Source organism: Phoxinus phoxinus (assembly GCF_949152265.1).
Source record: "Phoxinus phoxinus genome assembly, chromosome: 3".
NCBI lineage: Eukaryota > Metazoa > Chordata > Actinopteri > Cypriniformes > Leuciscidae > Phoxinus > Phoxinus phoxinus.
Window position 1 is genome coordinate 14,388,529 of NC_136878.1, and position 19,244 is coordinate 14,407,772.

A 19,244-nucleotide genomic window follows, 5' to 3' on the forward strand; every position below is an offset into this window, starting at 1 on the left:
CTGTGCCGAGAGAAATCTGAATCATTCCCTTCCGAATCTCGCAGAGACGGAGAGCGTGGGTATTTGCTGTCCATGAGCTAGCAACGGGAGCAACTTTATCACTCTCTGTGGGCTTCTCCCTTGACTTTATGCCTCCACGTCCCCCCGATTGCTTGCGAGCTTCTCTGCCTGTCCATACGGTAATTTTTCGTCTTGTGCGACAGAGTCGCGCGGGTATGACGCAATCGTTAGCCTGTTTTTACAAAAACTGCTTCTACGGGGCCATAACGTAAGATACAAGGTAATGGAGCTTTTTATACATTGTCGTGTTTCTTTAGAAATAAACAATGGACAAACGGTGTCTTTAAACGCCTCAGATGTAAAGTTATTCGCTGTCAAAGTGACGCCAAAATGAATGGGAGTCAATGGAATGCTAACAGCAGGTGGGGGTCCGCTAGCCAATGGCGGCGCCCAGGTCGGCTTCAATATCTTTCGGAACACTGCCCCCCTGGTGTATACGGACTTCCTTAATCCTGGTAGTCAGCTGACCTATGTCGTGACAATTTTTTTCCTCGCTCCATTGGTAGGATATTCCACGGATTGTCGTTAATTTCATGCTAATACAGTAAGACGAATCTTTTCTTTTTATATACAATTATTTTGTTATTGCTGTCAGACCAGTCTGTTTGGTCCTATCTCATTTTCTACTCGGGTGAAATCTGCTAATTTGCTGATCAGAGGCTTTGCTAGCAACCATCTGTCACCTGACATCCAATGGTTCCTTACGACAGTCTTCTAGATATCGTAATTCAATGGTTGTGGTCTTGTGAAGGCGTTTATTTATTTATTTATTAGCTGTGGTGCGTTTAGTGCAGCAAACAAATTCATAACATGTTCCTTTGCTCATCTGTTACAACCTAACGTTATATGGTTACAACACAGGAGTGTATAGTATAGTGTTGATCTAAATTAATACCGGTCGGGCATAGTGGTTCTGTTAGTATTACTATTTTGCTATGTTTACATCAAGAAAGTCTTAAAATTTGTCAGTGGTTATTGCAATATTTATCATACCAATAATAAGATTGAAACTCACATTTGATTTCAAGTATTGCTTTGAACTGGAGCAAGACAGTAGAACTTGTGGTTCTATTGGAATTATGAAAACTGAAAATGAAAACACGTCTTGGCAATGTTGATTTTAGATTTCGCGTGTGTCTGAAAGATATTGTTGCGTTTTGAATGATTCTCACTGTCTCACACTTCCACTTTCAGGTTTTCTAACACACAAGATGGATTTTTCCAAACTGCCTAAAATCCGAGATGGGGACAATGAGGATCTGTTTGGATTTGTGCATGGGGTTTCAGGCCCAGGTAAAAAATAAAAACATGTTCTCAATGTTCATATATATATTAAGTCCAAATTAATGAAGTCACTTTGTCACAAAATGTAACACACAGTGCAAAGTTTATCTATAAGTAGTGTATTATTTTGCATTGTATATTAGTGTATTTCACAAATATAAGAATTGCAGATGTTGGTCATGTGATGGACGGGTTACAGTCTGTGTGTCTGTTCACTGCAGTGGTGACGGCCACTAGGATGGCAGGTGCGGCTATGTATGAACTGGTGCGTGTTGGCCACTGTGAGCTGGTGGGAGAGATTATCCGATTGGAGGGAGATATGGCAACCATCCAGGTGTACGAGGAGACCTGTATCCTTTACCATTCATCGGTGATTTACTTACTCTGTAACCCTTGAAAAAGGTTTTAATCAAGTTAATCCAAATTTAGTTTTAGAATTGTTAGGAAAAATGGGTATTTAATATCTTATTTCAAGTTTTAATAACTCAAGTATGGTTTTCTTCATGAAAATTGCTGAAAGAAGCTGGCATGGCATTAAAAAAAAAACTTATTGTACATTTGCACCAACACAGATACTCTGTCTGAATCATGGAGAGTATGTTTTGTTATCAAAATAAAGTACCAAAAAATACAATAATATGCACAGAACTAATTCCAAGATTCAATAATTTAAAGTACCTTGCTGTATTATGTAAATATGGTAATCATTCAGCACTGTGGTATGTGGCAGATTACAATGGTATTAATCATGGTGCTGCCACGGTATGTTTTTGCATGTGTTTGTATTTGTCTATATGTTTTCCTGAGCTATCTACAGCTGGAGTCTCTGTCGGAGATCCTGTGCTCCGTACTGGAAAACCCCTCTCTGTGGAGCTGGGGCCTGGAATCATGGGCTCCATCTTTGACGGTATTCAGCGTCCCCTGAAAGACATCAATGACCTCACGAACAGCATCTACATCCCTAGAGGGGTTAACATTGGAGCTTTAAACAGGGACCTAAAGTGGGAATTTTCTCCTTTTCAAAACCTGAGGGTAAGGAGCTATGCGTGTCTTTCTCTGTATAAAGGGCCATCATGCAAGTTGTTTTTTCAAGGGTGCTCCAGTGACAGTTGTGCACTTTTTCCTAAGACTGTGAGTCATGATAGTCTAGTGCAGGGGAGGGGAACGTCGGTCCTGGAGAGCCACTGTCCTGCAGAGTTTAGCTCCAACCCTGAAAAAAACTCACCTGATTGTAGCCTTAAAGGGATAGTTCACTTTGAAATTAAATTTTGGTATGTTTTAGCTTACCTGAAGTGCATCCAAGATGTAGGTGTCTTTGTCTCTGCAGTAGTTTCACTTTTGATATTTTTAGGTCAAACCGTTCTTGTCTGTCAGTCATATAATGCAGGTATATAGGTACTGTCTCCAAAAGCATGCAGAGAAAAGTCCAAATTAAAAAATTCCCCATCGTAAGTGCACATTGATGGCCTAAGACACGAAACAAGCGGTTTGTGTGATAAAACTAACAGTATTTATATAGTTTTTATCTCTTTTAAGCAACCACGTCCAAGTGATCTGTTTACTTAGTCTGCGCAAGCGCCGTAGAGCGCCGGAATGCTCTGGAAGTGGTCTCCCGGATGAGTTCGCGCGAGCTTACGTAAATGTATTTTTACATCGGTTTAAACATCCCGGATAAGCGCAAACTAGTACCATTTCTATTAGCCGTCCTATCTACAATCTCTGTTCTGTGCATAGGTTCTGGTGTAAACAATGAGTGACGTACACGCGCGAGAGATCACTTCCGGCGCTCTACGGCGCTTGCGCAGACTAAGTAAACAGATCACTTGGATGTGGTTGCTTAAAAGAGATAAAAACGATATATATACTGTTCGTTTTATCACACAAACCGCTTGTTTCGTGTCTTAGGCCATCAATGTGCACTTACGATGGGGAATTTTTTAATTTGGACTTTTCTCTGCATGCTTTTGGAGACAGTGCCTATATACCTGCATTATATGACTGACAGACAAGAACGGTTTGACCTAAAAATATCAAAAGTGAAACTACTGCGGAGACAAAGACACCTACATCTTGGATGCACTTCAGGTAAGCTAAAACATACCAAAATTTAATTTCAAAGTGAACTATCCCTTTATTTGATCCTAAAGACATTGATTAGCTGGTGCAGGTGTGTTTGATTAGGGTTGGAACTAAACTCTGCAGGACAGTGGCTCTCCAGGAATAATGTTCCCCACCCCTGGTCTAGTGGTATATTTTCAGAGGTGGAAAGTCCAGGGGTCAGAAAGTAAAAGTCCTGCCATATGTTTATTCCACCCATGAAAGCTGATTTCACTAATTAGTTCTATCTCCTGGCTGAAAAACTGTGCTAATTAGCAAATCCAGGTGATTGGAACAAAATACTGAGGAGGACTTTTACTTTCTGAACCTGGACTTTCCACCTCTGTATATTTTTATAATAGGGATGGGGGCTGGGTTAATTTTTATATAATTTGCGAAAGAACTCGACTGCCAGTGATCACCCCGCATTTTCATTTATGGAAAACAGTGGAATTCACTTTTTGTGTTTCATGGAAAAAAAATCCAACCCCATTTTTTATAACAAAATTTAACTTTTTTGTTTTCACTGTAATATAATTACCCCCCATTTTTATTCTTTTTAATTATGAAATGAAGCAAGGAGATACATTTATTAACACCTTTACTGTCACTATTCCAAAATATTAAAGGGATAGTTCAACTAAAAATGAAAATTCTGTCATCATTTACTCACCCTCATGTCGTTTCAAACCCATAAGACTTTGGTTGAGAAAATGATGATAGCATTTTCATTTTTGGTGATCTATTCCTTTAACAATATAACAAGTCTTCTGTAGCTTTTAGAAACAAATGAATATAAACCATCAGCACCGGACACTGCAAGGCTAAACTACTTTATCTCTGTGTTTGGAAGCACAGCACGCATCATTTTTGGCCATATAATACATATCTCATTAAATGTTTAAACTAACTGGTTGTGTTGATGCATTCATATTTTGTACAATTTTAACCACCCGCATGCAACAACTCCTTTGGCATACACAAGCTAAATGACATATTCACCAAATTCACCAAACGGCAACAATTGTAACAACAAATATATATTATTTGTATATTGCATTGAAATGATGTACTGCATGTTTATGTTAATTGGTTTCTCTGACTGTTTTTTCAGGTTGGAAGTCACATTACAGGGGGTGATATCTATGGATTGGTGTATGAGAACTCTCTCATCAAGCACAAGATCATGCTGCCCCCCCGCAGCAGGGGAACAGTCACCTACCTCGCTCCGCCAGGAAATTATGACGTTTCTGTGAGTCACACTCACAATCATCCTCACATGTCCTTAAATACTTCCACACATTTATAGACGTGCACGTGAGAGAGTCATTCACGTCAATTCAAACTTATTTGCACAGCGTCCTACAGTTAGAAAAACTCTCCAAGATGTTTAGGTAAGATAAGACCTAATCTCACTAAATACTGTAACTTCCCTTTTCACTGTGTGTGTGTCAGGATGTGGTGCTGGAACTGGAGTTTGAAGGAGTGAAGGAGAAGTTCACCATGGTGCAGGTGTGGCCTGTGCGACAGGTGAGGCCTGTTACTGAGAAGCTCCCTGCCAACCATCCCCTGCTGACTGGACAGAGAGTACTGGATGCCCTCTTTCCGTGAGTCTCAAAATCTCCCTCATTATCTTTCCACAACTGAGACCGTAAAAGTGTACCTGACATTTAAGTTAATATTTCTGCTAAGGCTGGACAGTTAATCATATTTTAATCATGATCACAATTTCTGCTTTTCTCAATTAAGCAGAATCGTCTGCGATAGTGGCCCTCTGATTATTTATCCTTTTTTTTTTTCAATTGACATTTCCTTTATTGGTAACTAGCCTCCACAAGCATTCATGCTTGTAGAGTTTGAATCCCCCAATCAGAGCTTTACTTTTTAATTGATACATTTTCTGCCCAGTGTTTTACTTAATCTTCTCAACCTGGTGATCTGAAAGCAGACAAACATATATGTTGGCGATCACCACTGCCATTCTGCTCAAATGGATGTGTAATAAAGCCACTCGTGCTATTTGCTGCTACTAAATCTTCTCAGCGATGACCTGTATAAATATACATATAATAAATCAGGAAACTACATGAGGTAAATTAAACTGTGCGTAGGAGGTGACACACTCTTGATTTGTTGTTTTGGGTCAGTGAGATTTCTAATCTCTAACCCTAAGTCTCTAACCCTAACCTAATTTATTTGATCAAAAATATAGTAAAAATTATAATATTGTAAAACATTATTACAATTTAAAATAACGTTTATGTTTGAAGTGTGACATGATCCTTCAGAAATCATTCTAATATTTCTGATTTGGTGCTCAAGGAACATTTCTTATTCTTTTCAATGTAGAAAACAGTTGTGCTGCTTAAAGCAGCACCAGGTAACTTTTCAACCTTAATAATATATTTCCAAGTCTCTTGTGATGGTACATCGACTTACAATAGGTTGAATGACACGTCTGCCATAGCCTGACGGGGTCTGTAGCGTTTTTAATCGTACTTTTAAACTTCGGGTTTCGGGTAGTAACCGGCGAACAAAGAGAACTACAAAATTCGACTGCTTTACGGCATATACGTCACTTCCACCACCACCCCCACTTCCTTCAATCGGACGTGCGAGCCAAACTAGCGTTTGTTTGCCAAATATTATAGTCATGGCCGAAGCAGCACAGAAAAGCAAGAAAGCAAAGGTTTTGTCGGAGGAAAGCAAAAAGAGGAAACGAGGAAGTGATCGCATTAAAGGCAGAACGAGGATCAACATTGGGCCAGCGTTTCCTCGCTGGCGTGAGCTGAATGAGGAGGAGGGGTGCCCGTTGCTACCCGTCCCGGTTTTCCAGGGATTATTCTCTTTTTTGAGCGACAGTCCCAGAAAATTCATATTCTTTCCCGGGACACGAATTGTCCAGTTTTTTTGTGAAAATGTACTTCTAAAGTAGAATTTCCTGGTTTCAAATTAAACCGTTTCCGTCTACTGTTACTGTGTTTTCTTCATAGTTGTGTACAGTACATCCAATCCTGTGTCCGTAAACGGGTAAAAACCATGGTAAAAACGGGTAAAACAGTGGATTGGCCAATGTGACGCAATGCCAGGCGTTTACTTTTATTTGATTGGAAGCTCAACTTATCGCCTAGCAACTGCCTGTGCTGTCGGTCGGTCGCGCGCGCGCATCAACACACATCCAAGATGATACAGTGTGAGTTTAGTTGCTAGCTAGCTTTTTAAAAACGGTCTATTTACATCTATTGTGTGAAATGGGGAGAGAGACGGACGAGGAGGATAACCACTGTCTATGAGGATAACACAACAAAGTCGGATGAGCCACCAGTGTCAAAGAAAATACTATTTACAACCTACAACTCAGACTCAGACCACAAAAAATTATAATAATCTGAGTGTCCCGGTTTTTCACAAATCAAAGGTGGCAACCCTATGCTCGACCGATGCGGACTTTCAAATATCAAATGAAAGCCTATGTCTAAATGGCGTGTAAGTTACAATTTTGGTAGGGGCTGCATTCTTGCAAGTAAATATATAAGATGTACAAAATAATATTTTAGGATACCTAACATGTCTGTGATATTTGTTTATTTGTCTTGCCTCAAGCTATAATGCAAATCGATTTGTAAAATTTGCAGATTCATCTATGGTAGCTTGATATTATAATATTGACGATATATGTTTATTATATCTCGCCTACCACTCAAACATTGCATTGAAGTATCATATAGATTCAGTAAAACGGTAACCAATAGACTAGGCTACTATAATGACGCTGGCTTGTAAACATGAGCATCGCGATCATTTGTCGTTTGAAAAAAAATAAAACCCATGAAATTATATTCATATGACATGCTGAAATATATGCCACTGTAGCTACCTGGATGAAGACATTTCACACGCGACGCAAGCAGAACACCTGCATGTGAACTCCTACAGTGTTCAGGGCTATCATGGTTGTCAACAAATGCACGTGCATGTATGACAGAGTTTACGACAGTAGTAGAGGACAATACTGTTTCCCAACTGTAGGGGGACCCCGAGAGCAAAAAAAAGAAAAGTAACCTAGTGTTACTTTAATATTCTTGTGGAAACCATGATTTAAAAAAAATGCAGGATTCTGTGATGAATAGAAAGTTTTAAAGAAAAGCATTTGGATCAATATCAATTTAATGCATCTTTTCTAAATAAAAATACTCATTTCAAAAATGAATTTCTTACAGACCCCAAACATTTGAATGGTAGTGTACAGTACGTGAAAGTGGAATAATTCTGATGAAATGTACAAAGTCATTTCTTAAATGACACCGTGATGATCAGTTTAATCATTACGGTGCAGTCCTAATTTCTGCCGTTTTGCAGATGTGTCCAAGGAGGAACCACAGCCATTCCAGGAGCCTTTGGCTGCGGCAAGACCGTCATCTCTCAGTCTCTCTCCAAGTACTCCAACAGTGATGTCATCGTTTACGTTGGTTGCGGCGAGCGTGGAAACGAGATGTCTGAAGTGTTAAGAGACTTTCCAGAGGTTGGTATGGCAGAGTTTGATGACAGCATACTTGGTCACTTAATACTACGTTTATGAAATTCATACCTATAATGGTTAATGTGACCCTGTTGTGTGGTTTAGATGATTGAAAGTCATTTTGTTCAATAGCTCACCATGGAGGTGGATGGGAAGGTGGAGAGCATTATGAAGAGAACCGCACTGGTGGCCAACACCTCAAACATGCCTGTGGCTGCCAGAGAAGCCTCCATCTACACTGGTAAACACAAGAGCCTTCTTTAGAAAGTAAAGTACCGGTATGCTGAAATGTTGAGTGCCTTGAAAGAAGAGAAAGTATAGTTTGTGTGTGGAGGCATGTATCTTGATGGATAGTTTGCTTGTGTGTCACCAGGTATCACATTGTCTGAGTACTTCAGAGACATGGGCTATAATGTCAGTATGATGGCTGACTCCACCTCTCGATGGGCTGAGGCTCTTAGGGAGATCTCCGGACGTTTGGCTGAGATGCCTGCTGGTGTGTACAGCTCAACAATCCCTGTTTTGTGTCCACTGCAAATTTCTGTGTGTTTAAGTTAATTATATAAGTAAACATAATAATTGTGTTCACCAAGGATGCATTACATTGATGAAAAGGGACAGTACATACATTTATAATGTAACATAATGCTGTTCTTTTGAACTTTCTATGAATCCCATTAATCCTAAAATATTAAGCTGCACAACTGTTTTCAGTATTAATAATGAAAATAATAAGAAATGTTTCTTGAGCAACAAATCAGCATATTATAATGGTTTCCGAACAATCATATGACTGAAGACTGGAGTAATGATGCTGAAAATTCAGCTTTTCCATCACGAATGCATTACATTTGAAAATATAATATTATTATTGGTAACACTTTATTTCGATAGTTCACTTTAGACATTCTACTAACTATAAATAACTTTGCAACTACATGTCAACTAACTGTCATTAGAGTACTGTCTGCTTAATATTTTCTAACACTTTATTTTGTTGGTCCCCCAACAGACAGACACTTATTATTTTTTAAACTTCTTGTAAAGTGTAATATTATTTCACAGTATTACTGTTTTTACTGTATATTCAATCAAATATGTCAATAATCAATCAGCCTTGTTGTTTTCAAAAACATTTTCAATATCTTACCGAAAAAATCTTAACCACAACTTTTGTGATTGCATGATTGCTAAATCGCATACCATTTAACTTAAAAGATACTGTCTGCATGTACTGTATACTTTAACGTTATGCTTTGTATTGGCAGAAAAATGTGTGTAAAACATATCTCACAGTGGAGGTATTCCTTCAAATGCTGGTTGTTTGTACCACATTCACAACAACTTTTTTTTGTCTAGACCAAACTTACTTATACTGGATAATCAAATCTTCACAGATAGTGGGTATCCTGCGTACCTTGGAGCCCGCCTGGCATCGTTCTATGAGAGAGCAGGTCGAGTGAAGTGCCTGGGTAACCCAGAGAGAGAGGGCAGCGTCAGCATTGTGGGAGCGTAAGTTTCTACAGACTTTGATGTTTATAAAAATATAACATGTATTTTTAGCTATTGTGTGGGGGGTTATAACTGCAGGTATTTCTGTTCTTTCCACTCATTTTGTGATTCTTTTGAAATGAATGTTTCCCTACAGTGTGTCTCCCCCTGGTGGTGACTTCTCCGATCCTGTGACTTCTGCCACTCTTGGTATTGTGCAGGTGGGTGGATATATTCATTTAACTCTTTTAAATAAAGCAGTGTAGTAGAATCTTTCATTATTTCTCTTCTCATTTGAACTGTTGCTTTTAGGTGTTCTGGGGTCTAGATAAGAAGCTCGCCCAGAGGAAACACTTTCCCTCTGTTAACTGGCTTATCAGTTACAGTAAATATACACGAGCGCTGGATGAGTACTATGACAAACACTTCCAAGAGTTTGTGCCGCTGCGTACCAAAGCCAAAGAGATTCTGCAGGAGGAGGAGGACCTGGCTGAGATTGTGCAACTTGTTGGAAAGGTGAGTTTTTGTCTTAGACATTGTTTGTCAAATAGTGTTAGTAATACAAAGTGAAGTTTAGGGGTGTGCATCAGAGCCTGTAATCTGTAATAATTAAAGAATTCTGTATATCTGTATCCATGAAATTACATGAGAAGCCCATTTTAAATGTAATTCTGTTCTTTTCATATTATTATCATTTAACAATTATGCCTTGTATATCTCAAAATAATTATTTTTTATTATAATTATAAAATGTATTGAAATACCTTCTAATTAAAACAATAATATTAAATGTTAAATAAAAGGGAAGAAATCTCTCTCTCTCTCTCTCTCTCTCTCTCTCTCTCTCTCTCTCTCTCTCTCTCTCTCTCTCTCTCTCTCTCTCTCTCTCTCTCTCTCTCTCTCTCTCTCTCTCTCTCTCTCTCTCTCTCTCTCTCTCTCTCTATATATATATATATATATATATATATATATATATATATATAATTTATTTATTTATTTATTTCCTTACCCATAGGCATCTCTGGCTGAGACAGATAAAATCACTCTGGAGGTGGCCAAACTCATTAAAGATGACTTCCTGCAGCAGAACGGTTATACTCCCTATGACAGGTATAGTCATCATCAATAAAGAATGTGACGTTCCCACAGCCCCTGATTTTTCATTTCTCGTTGTTCTAGTAGCATGTTTGTCAGTCTCTGTACTAATTATTTCCTACATTGTCTCTTTCTCGTCTAGGTTCTGTCCCTTCTATAAGACAGTGGGGATCCTGTCCAATATGATAGCTTTTTATGACCTGTCCCGGCATGCTGTTGAAACCACAGCACAAAGCGATAATAAGATCACCTGGGCGCAGATCCGTGAACACATGGGAGAAATTCTTTATCGGATCAGCTCCATGAAATTTAAGGTACTGTTACTGTTACAGTATTGATGTTGGGATTCGTGTAGAAGTAAAGATCCTAGACCACAGGATTCTCTTTGAGGATGTAGGCAATTTGCTCAGTTTAATTCAGTGTTTCAGAGTTATTATTAATTGAGATTTTTTTTCAGTTATTGAAAAAATGCATGCCCACTCAGATTTTCGAGCCAAATTAATTTGAATGTAGCTTCCAAAAGACAAAAAAATATAATTTTTCATTTGATAATTAAATCTTTGAAGCGTACGATCACACCGGTGTGATTAGAACGTTCAGCGCATCACGTGATCTACTGCTAAATTCAAATCTGCGTTCACGCATTGGCTGGCGCCAAATATCACAACGGTTCAGTGTTTTTCAACCATATAATGTTTATTTTATGTTTTTGACATTTAAATACAGATAAATTCAGCAAATAAAAATATTTATAGTTTATAATATACATATATAATAATATATATAAAATATACCCTGATATCTATGGAAGCAGCAATGATCCTTTCAAATATAATTTGACAACATGTTTTATTGATTTCCGATAGCCTATTCTATACATTGTGTAGGTATATATAACGTTTACTCTAATCTTAGAATATTGTAGTTACAAAATGAATAGCTTAAAAACTGAGAAATTCAGTGGCCAATCGCCACTGTCACACAGCCTAGGCAATTCGAGGTCGAGGGACGTGAGAGAGCGGCGCGAGACCGGTGGCGTGATTAATGAACGACACCTGCGCGACGCACCGGTCTCGTATCTCTCACGGAGGAGCGGAAGCATAAAAGGAGCGACAAATTTGTTTACAAAAAATGAGGCATAAAAATATGGTATTGAAAGGGATAGTTTACCCAAAAATTAAAATTACCCCATTATTTACTCACCCTTAAGCCATCCTAGGTGTATATGACATTCTTCTTTCAGACGAACACAGTTATATTAAAAAATGTCCTGGATCTTCCAAGCTTTATAATGGCAGTGAATGGCTTTAGTCCATCAAAGTGCATCCATTTGTCAATGATACAAGTGCTCCACGCGGCTCTGGGGGGTTAATAAAGGCCTTCTGAAGTGAAGCGATGCGTCCGTGTAAGAAAAATATCCATATTTAAAACTTTATCAACTAAAATAACTAGCTTCCGGCAGACGGCCAAGGATGACTTGAGGGGCAGTAAAAAAAATGAGTGAAACTATCCCTTTAAAATGTCATTAAAAATCAAATATTGTAATTCATTATTATTAACCTCTTAGACCCAACAATATGCAACATAATTACCATTTATATGTCCCCCCAGATAAAACAAATATTGCATAGTACAGTGTTAACTCTCACTACATCTGAATCTGTATTTACCCTACAATACATGGACATGAAATAGATTTGAATAGTGATTGAAAGTGTGTTTATTATCATTTATTTTATTACAATTATTTATTATAGTATATATATATTTATTTAATATAATATAAATTGTAATAAAAAATATATACAATTGTTTTTTATTCGATTATTTACAGTTTCATTCAGTTAACATTGACCAATTTTACATAATGGCATGTGTGTGTTTCGCAGGATCCAGTCAAAGAGGGTGAAGCAAAGATCAAAGCTGACTACGCTCAACTGCTGGAAGACATGCAGAATTCTTTCCGCACTCTCGAGGACTAAAAGCAACCTTTGACCTCACTTGTCTCCCACCTCTCTCCTCCCCTGTGCTGTGCAGTGCATTTCCCAGTGCTCCCTTGTGCATGTGTACCTCTCGTCTTAATATACACTAAAGCTGTTCAGCTGATCTCAACGAATGAAAGTCAGAGCCAGTAGCCATCACATCGCTAATCGGAATATGGTCTTTATAAAGCGTAAACGGAGTGTGTTCTCGCTCTATAGCTACAGCTGTTACTTGGTGTTTGAACTGCAAGATTGTATTTTAGCATCTTAAGCAAATGCCTCTGTGGTCTCTCTGTGCTGAGAACACTTGAAGCATAAAAACAAAATTCATCTTCTTCTTTTCGCACCACCTTTCCCATGAGTCTGTGTTGCATGTGTTTGGAGCACGGGGAGCACAGTGTTTATTCCCATCTCCTTTTTTTCTCTGTGACCAATAGAAACGTGTTATACAATAATGGGAACAATTGAAGTAAGAAAGGGATCATTGAAGCTTCCCTTATTTATTTGAATCTTGTTTTGTCTCATGAATGTGATTTCTGTTTTATGTGTGTTCCTTTGACTGTTTATCATATTCATGTGAGTGAGCTTGTGTGAGTTGGAGTGTGTGTGTGTGTGTGGGTAGATTATCGTGGCTTCTGTAGTAGTACAGTTATTGTGTGCTGTTGTGTGTTCAGTTCCAAAGAATTAAACGATTTGAAACTGTTTAAATGACTCCGTTTTATAATATATCATCATATAGTTCCTCTCACTGTTTGTTTACATACAACTGTTCATATTTTCGGGGTCAGTAAGATCATTTTCTATATTTAAAAAGGAAAAAATCTAAATTTTCAGCATCATTACTTCAGTGTCACATGATCCTCTGATGCTGATTTGGTGCTCTACATTTATTTTGTATTATTGTTGAAAACAGTGACAGAAAATGGTCTGTTTTTGTGGAAACCATGACACTCTACAGGATCCTCTGATGAATTAAGTTCAAAAGAACAGTGCTTATTAGAAATAAAAAAACTTCTGTAACAATGTAAGTCTTTACTGTGACTTGATCAATTTAATGCATCCTTGCTGACTAAAAGAATTCATTTCTTTCAAAGAAATAAAAAGTGACGTACTGACCCCAAACTTCTGAATGGTAGTTCAGGTCTGTGTTTCTACAATATATCACACACCTGTGACCAGTGCTTTTTTTTTTCAGGGACATTGTGTGTTGACCAGACATCATTGACATTTTTCAGCCTGTGGATACGTGTAGTTACATGAGAAGGAAATTCACCAGACACACTGAATAATAAAACTTGTTTATTTGTGTCAGAAGGATAGATGGGGATTTTCACAGTAAACAAACCATGGAACAAAATAAGTGACAAAAAAAAACTGTTGACAGCCAGCTATTTCTGAAGTGAACGTCCTGGTGGGACTTACAAAAGGCATGTAGGTGAAAATTAAGAACTTTGCAACTAAGTTCTTTAATTAAAAAAGCATACTGAAGCACAGAACAAGTATTGAGATTAGGGCTCTCTTGAGAGAAAAAAGTGTTCAGTGTTGAGTGCTGATACAAGGTCAGTTTCTGATTGATATTACTTCATAATGATACTCTGGTATGGGTCCATCTATCTAACGTGAGGTATGCAAATCACCCACATCAGAGTCTACTAACTTACATCTATCCTATGTTGTTATGATCATATGAAAAGACTGCTTTCGATACTGAGAACATACAACATAGCAGACTAGATTGAATAAAAAATAAAACATGAACCAAACACATTTTCATCTTAGGAACCATTCATGCAGAAATCCAGGTATTTTGAAATGGCAAAAAAAAAGAAGCATGCAAGCTCACAAAAGCTCAATAGTTCATAACTCAGCTGCTCTGGCTCTTCTATATTAGATCTGATGGGGTGTGCATGTTTGAGGGGAGGGGGTCACTGGATCTGTCTGTGTATATATTCGTATATATATTATAATTCAGAATATGGGGTGAGCTAAATGTCTCACAGTTCACAGAAGTAATTCCCTCATGCACTGAGGTCAGTTCTTGGCAGTGGGACTGTGAGCGATGTGTGCTTGTTCTCTTTTACCTTTGGCCTTTACCGTAACCTCTCCGCACTTTTAACATCCAAAGCCGTGGCTCCCGCTTCATTTCTGCAGGCAGTTTAGTTTGTCCCTGAACTGAGTCAGTATCACAGCAACCAGCCCCGCTGCCACGCCAACAACTGCCACCACGATGCCAATCATAGTGCCCACCGACTCTTCAATCACACCTGAGCAGGGGTTTGAGGAAAAAGGTATAATCTCACTGTAATCTCTCATTGTCTCAGATGAATGACTGTATTTGGCTCCCTAAAAACAGTACTTCATACTTCATATGTTCACATTTATTCAGTTACCTAGAGTTCACATATATAAACCATTTTATTTTTTACTTTTTTCACTTTAATATTTATTGGTTATTGGCCATAACAGATTATTGGCACTGGACATCATTTAAATGCTGGTGCATCCCTTGTTCTAGCTCTTTATTAAATGTTCCTTAAAGATACTATTGTAGTTTTTATTGGTATTTTTATATTTTGTGTTCTTGTTTTCATTTTTAAAGTTTCAGCAATTGTTGTGAGTTTTTGTATTACTTTAAAAAAAAATTATACATAGCCTACCGGTAGTTTCCATTATTTTTTATTTCAATTTTAGTTAGTTTAATACATCAAGTTAAATTAAATGAAAATGCTGGCAACCAGCTGAAATTAATGTTCAGTTTTCAGTTAATGTTTTATTTTCATTTTATTCAAGTAACAGAATGTGTTTTAATGGTTTCAATATAATTTTAGTTAACTTTAATAGAAAATCACAAAAGGGACAAAAATGAAAATTTGACAAAAAAAATCATTTTTGTGTGAACCATCCCTTTAAGGTCTTCCTTGAGTTATACAGGCGATAGATTCATTAAAAGATAAATATATAATAAAATTATGTATCTGAATATTGGTTTACACTAATATCCTTGCAACCCTAATTCTCTCTCACCCAGCTCTTTGCGGATGCTGAGTTTGGTCCCACCTCCATGAAGAATAGCTGAGTTTGTTGATATAAAGGCACACAAATACAATCCTTGATCTTCCACTGAAATGTTCCTTAGTGTCATAGATAGATCTCCCAAAGGCAGATCACCAGACAAAAACACACGACCAGCAAACACATCCTCCGCCGTCTCATTTCCATGTAGAACATTCCTCCTTTCCTCCAAACTCTGCACATACCAGCTCACCTTCTCCACAGCCAGTATTTCATCCACACCACTTTTTAAAAAACAGGGTAACATCACATTGTCCCCTTCCACAGCTTTTGCCTTTGGGGGCTGTTGTAAATATGACACCCCCTGTGGGCCTGGAGGATTGGCAGCAGACAGAGCAGGTAAAGCATCTGTTGTGGACGTGGTGAGGATGGTCAGGGGAGTTTGAGTGGGATTGGTGATGATGGATGCATTTACAAGTAGACAAAGAGAAAGAAGCCCACCTGTCAATAGAACATTATTATTATTATTTGCCAGTGCAATGATTATTAATTTAATGCATATGTATGTGAAAGAGTAGGCCTCATGAATGCACTTAAACTCTGTCACTTGGACAAAACTCAATAACATCACACAAAAATAGATGTATGTTTATTTGGCATGTGTAAAGCAGAATAGTAACCAGTCAAGAACATTTTAACCAATCAAGGAAAATTCACACATATACACTCTGATGCTATAAATACAGTGGCTTACATTGCAGTGTTATGGTCACACTAAGTCCCTTTACTAAAATTAGAGACTCAAAAGTCACAAGGATTAAAATATTAAAAGTCCTATGTGGAAGAGTAAATCCTCCAACCTTTACTTTATTCGGTCAGCAGAAGTCTAGTAGTCAGTTCAGAATTAATTCTTTAGATTTTTTGAATAAAGACTGAATTACCAATAAACAGACTTGACATGAGTCGCGTCACGTAACTCAGTGAATATTTTTTTTTTAAATGATATGACTAAAATATTGTAAACGTAACATTAATGCTGAAGCTAATGCAGCAGTAACCCTCTATGCCACGGTACAGTATAACTCTCTCATACTTAATGTCTTCTCATTAATGTCTCAGAAAGTGCTGCTTCCATAAACACTTGGAATTAAAAATACATTTAATGTGAAACAAACAGTAAATGTTTATTTAATGGCTAAATGACATTTCAAAGGTTCTAGTTAATAGATGTAGACTTTAGAAATTAGTTAAAATGAGTGCATACTGCCTTTTAATAGGTGAAGATGCAGTCTGTTTAGTGTAAAATATTTATGACCGTAAACTATAATCCAGGCTGACGTGATAGCAAGACATTTACACACGTTTATGAGGTTAGCTTCTGAAATTAGGCACAATGTGCTTTTTGTGGATATGATTATTTGTGGAGGGAGGGAAAATATAAAGTCTGCTCTTTTGAGTTTTCTGGTTAATGTGTCAAGGAAAGTTAGTAGAACACAGAGAAATGAGAATGCTATAATGCTGAGGGAAAGATAGAAAGTCTTACCTGTGAGGGCAGAGAGGAAAAGGTGACTAAGTAAAGTTCTAGAAGTTAACAAGAGGCTGAGGAAAGCCATTTCTGTCTCAGAGAAGTGTCACACACACTGACACAGAGCTGACAGAGCTAGACTTTATCTCCCCCTCCAACACCACCACACACACTTTGTTCCCTTTCCACACACACACTGTTACCTTGCCTGCCTACATATACCTACCTACCAGTGGTGTGCAGTGGTTTTTTAAAATAAGACATGTTTTTATATCAAATGTAAATTTGTGTCCCATAGTTACACTTCATTTTCCTGTTTAAATAAACATGACACTAACTATGTAACATTTCAATTAATAAACCCAAGTATACATTTCATCAAGTTTACATTTATTCCAAAATAATAACTAAAGGTAGTAAGAATTTAAACAATATTGTCTGAGGGGTCTTTTATGTAAAAAGTCAATGGGCACAGAGTCAGACAGAGGCACTGTTACTTCACCTCCGGGTGTCGCTGATGGACAGTGTCTGTCTATTTCTATATTCTGTCGTTGTACAAAAATATGGCAAACTGTTAAATATTGCACTCCGTTATGTGCCGTGACAAAATTGAGTGGCTTCTGTCAGTGGGTCTATATACAGTAGATTCTGGCTTAAAACTCCCGCAAGAGCAATCAGAGCCCTCCAGAGTCTACAAAGTATCTACAGATTCTATTACCGGGAGATCAGGCGTGATGACAAATGGATGTGGTCTGTTGTGTTGAGATGTGTGCAGTATATGCTATCCAGCCTGAAACTTAACTCTCCCTCACTCCACTGCGAAAGAAATGAGGAGATTAGAGAGTGGAATATTTGAAATGGAAGGTTTATGCACTTAGCAACACTAGAAAATAAAGAATGACGTCATCCATTCGAAAATGTGATGTGTCAAGGCCAATAAAAGGAATCAAAGCTACAGTGGAGCACTTGAAATGTAAACTTTGCAGTTTGGAAAATGCAATTAAGATGAGAGTGGAACTGTACCTCAATAAAAATGATGCCTAGCATATGCTCTTTTGCAATAGAGTCAAAACTCTCTGCAGGATGCGGTGCTGCTGACCTCTGCTACAGAGCAGAAGGACCGATGTTGGAATGACTTTGAAGTCCCACGGTCAGTAAACGTCTCTCTGGAAAATTGGAGTCTGATTAATCAATAGCGCCATCCAGCGTTCAGATATTTCTTACAGTAATGTTCGCTGTCAGCCACACACACACACACACACACACTGGCTTTTCAGGTATTGACTGTGGTAAAAATTACCTCGGAGGACTTCACAACGTTGTAGTGTTCGATGCTGCTAGGACGAATTTGTATATTATAACAAACTAATTTCTCTTCAAGTAGCGGAATTTTTTAGATAACAAATAGGTACATTTATAGCCTATTTATTTAGCCTTGTGAGTAGCTTGGCTGTGCAGGCACTGTAAATAAAAGCCCTGTCCATCTCTATGTTGCTGTCATACATCCATCATCTCAGAGAATGACAGGCAATTAATGCAGTCCTTATGTATTCTTGAAGCTGCATTTTAAGGAATGTATATTGAGTGCATGCTGAAATTTGTGCATGCCCTTTTACTGAAGGCCATTATGAATTTGAATGCATATGGCTCATGCTGTTTTAATGTGCAGGATATAATTATAAAGACATTTGTTTTACAGTTCATCATTACAAGAGTCACGTCACGCCCTGCTCTTTCTGTCGGTCTGTGCCTCTTTCAAATTGTTCAGTTTGTTCATGTTTTCATTACAGAGTGTGTGTAAAGCAGCACCCAGCACTTCATCACAACTTCACCATTCAGCTAGGCTCGTCATCCATAACTCCATCAAGATCAGCCAGGAACCTTGGAGTTGTAATTGATGACCAATTGAACTTCACAGACCACATTGCTAGCACTGCCAGGCACATTTGACCTGCAAGGCAAAAGGTCATGCAGATTTGCCTTGTACAACATCAGAAGGATCAAGCCCTTCCTATCAGAGCATGCTACACAACTCCTTGTTCAGGCGCTTGTTCTATCCAGACTGGACTATTGTAATGCTCTCCTGGCTGGTCTCCCAGCTTGTACTGTCAAACCTCTGCAACTGATCCAGAATGCTGCAGCTAGAGTGGTCTTCAACGAGCCGAAGAGAGCACACGTC

The 19,244-nt window shown here is 38.1% G+C and overlaps 2 protein-coding genes across 2 annotated transcripts; one reads left to right on the forward strand and one right to left on the reverse strand.

Moving 5' to 3' along the window:
- Positions 1–481: 481 nt before the first annotated feature.
- atp6v1aa (ATPase H+ transporting V1 subunit Aa) lies at positions 482–13,647 on the forward strand. Its single transcript, XM_079607797.1, has 15 exons — positions 482–604; positions 1,255–1,353; positions 1,566–1,694; positions 2,162–2,376; positions 4,556–4,693; positions 4,897–5,048; positions 7,801–7,963; positions 8,093–8,201; positions 8,334–8,456; positions 9,358–9,472; positions 9,609–9,672; positions 9,764–9,967; positions 10,467–10,561; positions 10,689–10,860; positions 12,436–13,647. Exons 2-15 carry the CDS (start codon positions 1,272–1,274, stop codon positions 12,526–12,528), a joined length of 1,854 nt encoding a protein of 617 aa, XP_079463923.1. The 5' UTR covers positions 482–604; positions 1,255–1,271; the 3' UTR covers positions 12,529–13,647.
- A 74-nt stretch (positions 13,648–13,721) lies between these two features.
- On the reverse strand, positions 13,722–17,263 carry LOC306996047 (uncharacterized protein). The gene is made up of 3 exons (XM_079608134.1): positions 17,084–17,263; positions 15,553–16,041; positions 13,722–14,792 (listed from the first exon to the last, which is right to left on the reverse strand). Exons 1-3 carry the CDS (start codon positions 17,151–17,153, stop codon positions 14,668–14,670), a joined length of 684 nt encoding a protein of 227 aa, XP_079464260.1. The 5' UTR covers positions 17,154–17,263; the 3' UTR covers positions 13,722–14,667.
- Between the last annotated feature and the right edge of the window lie 1,981 nt (positions 17,264–19,244).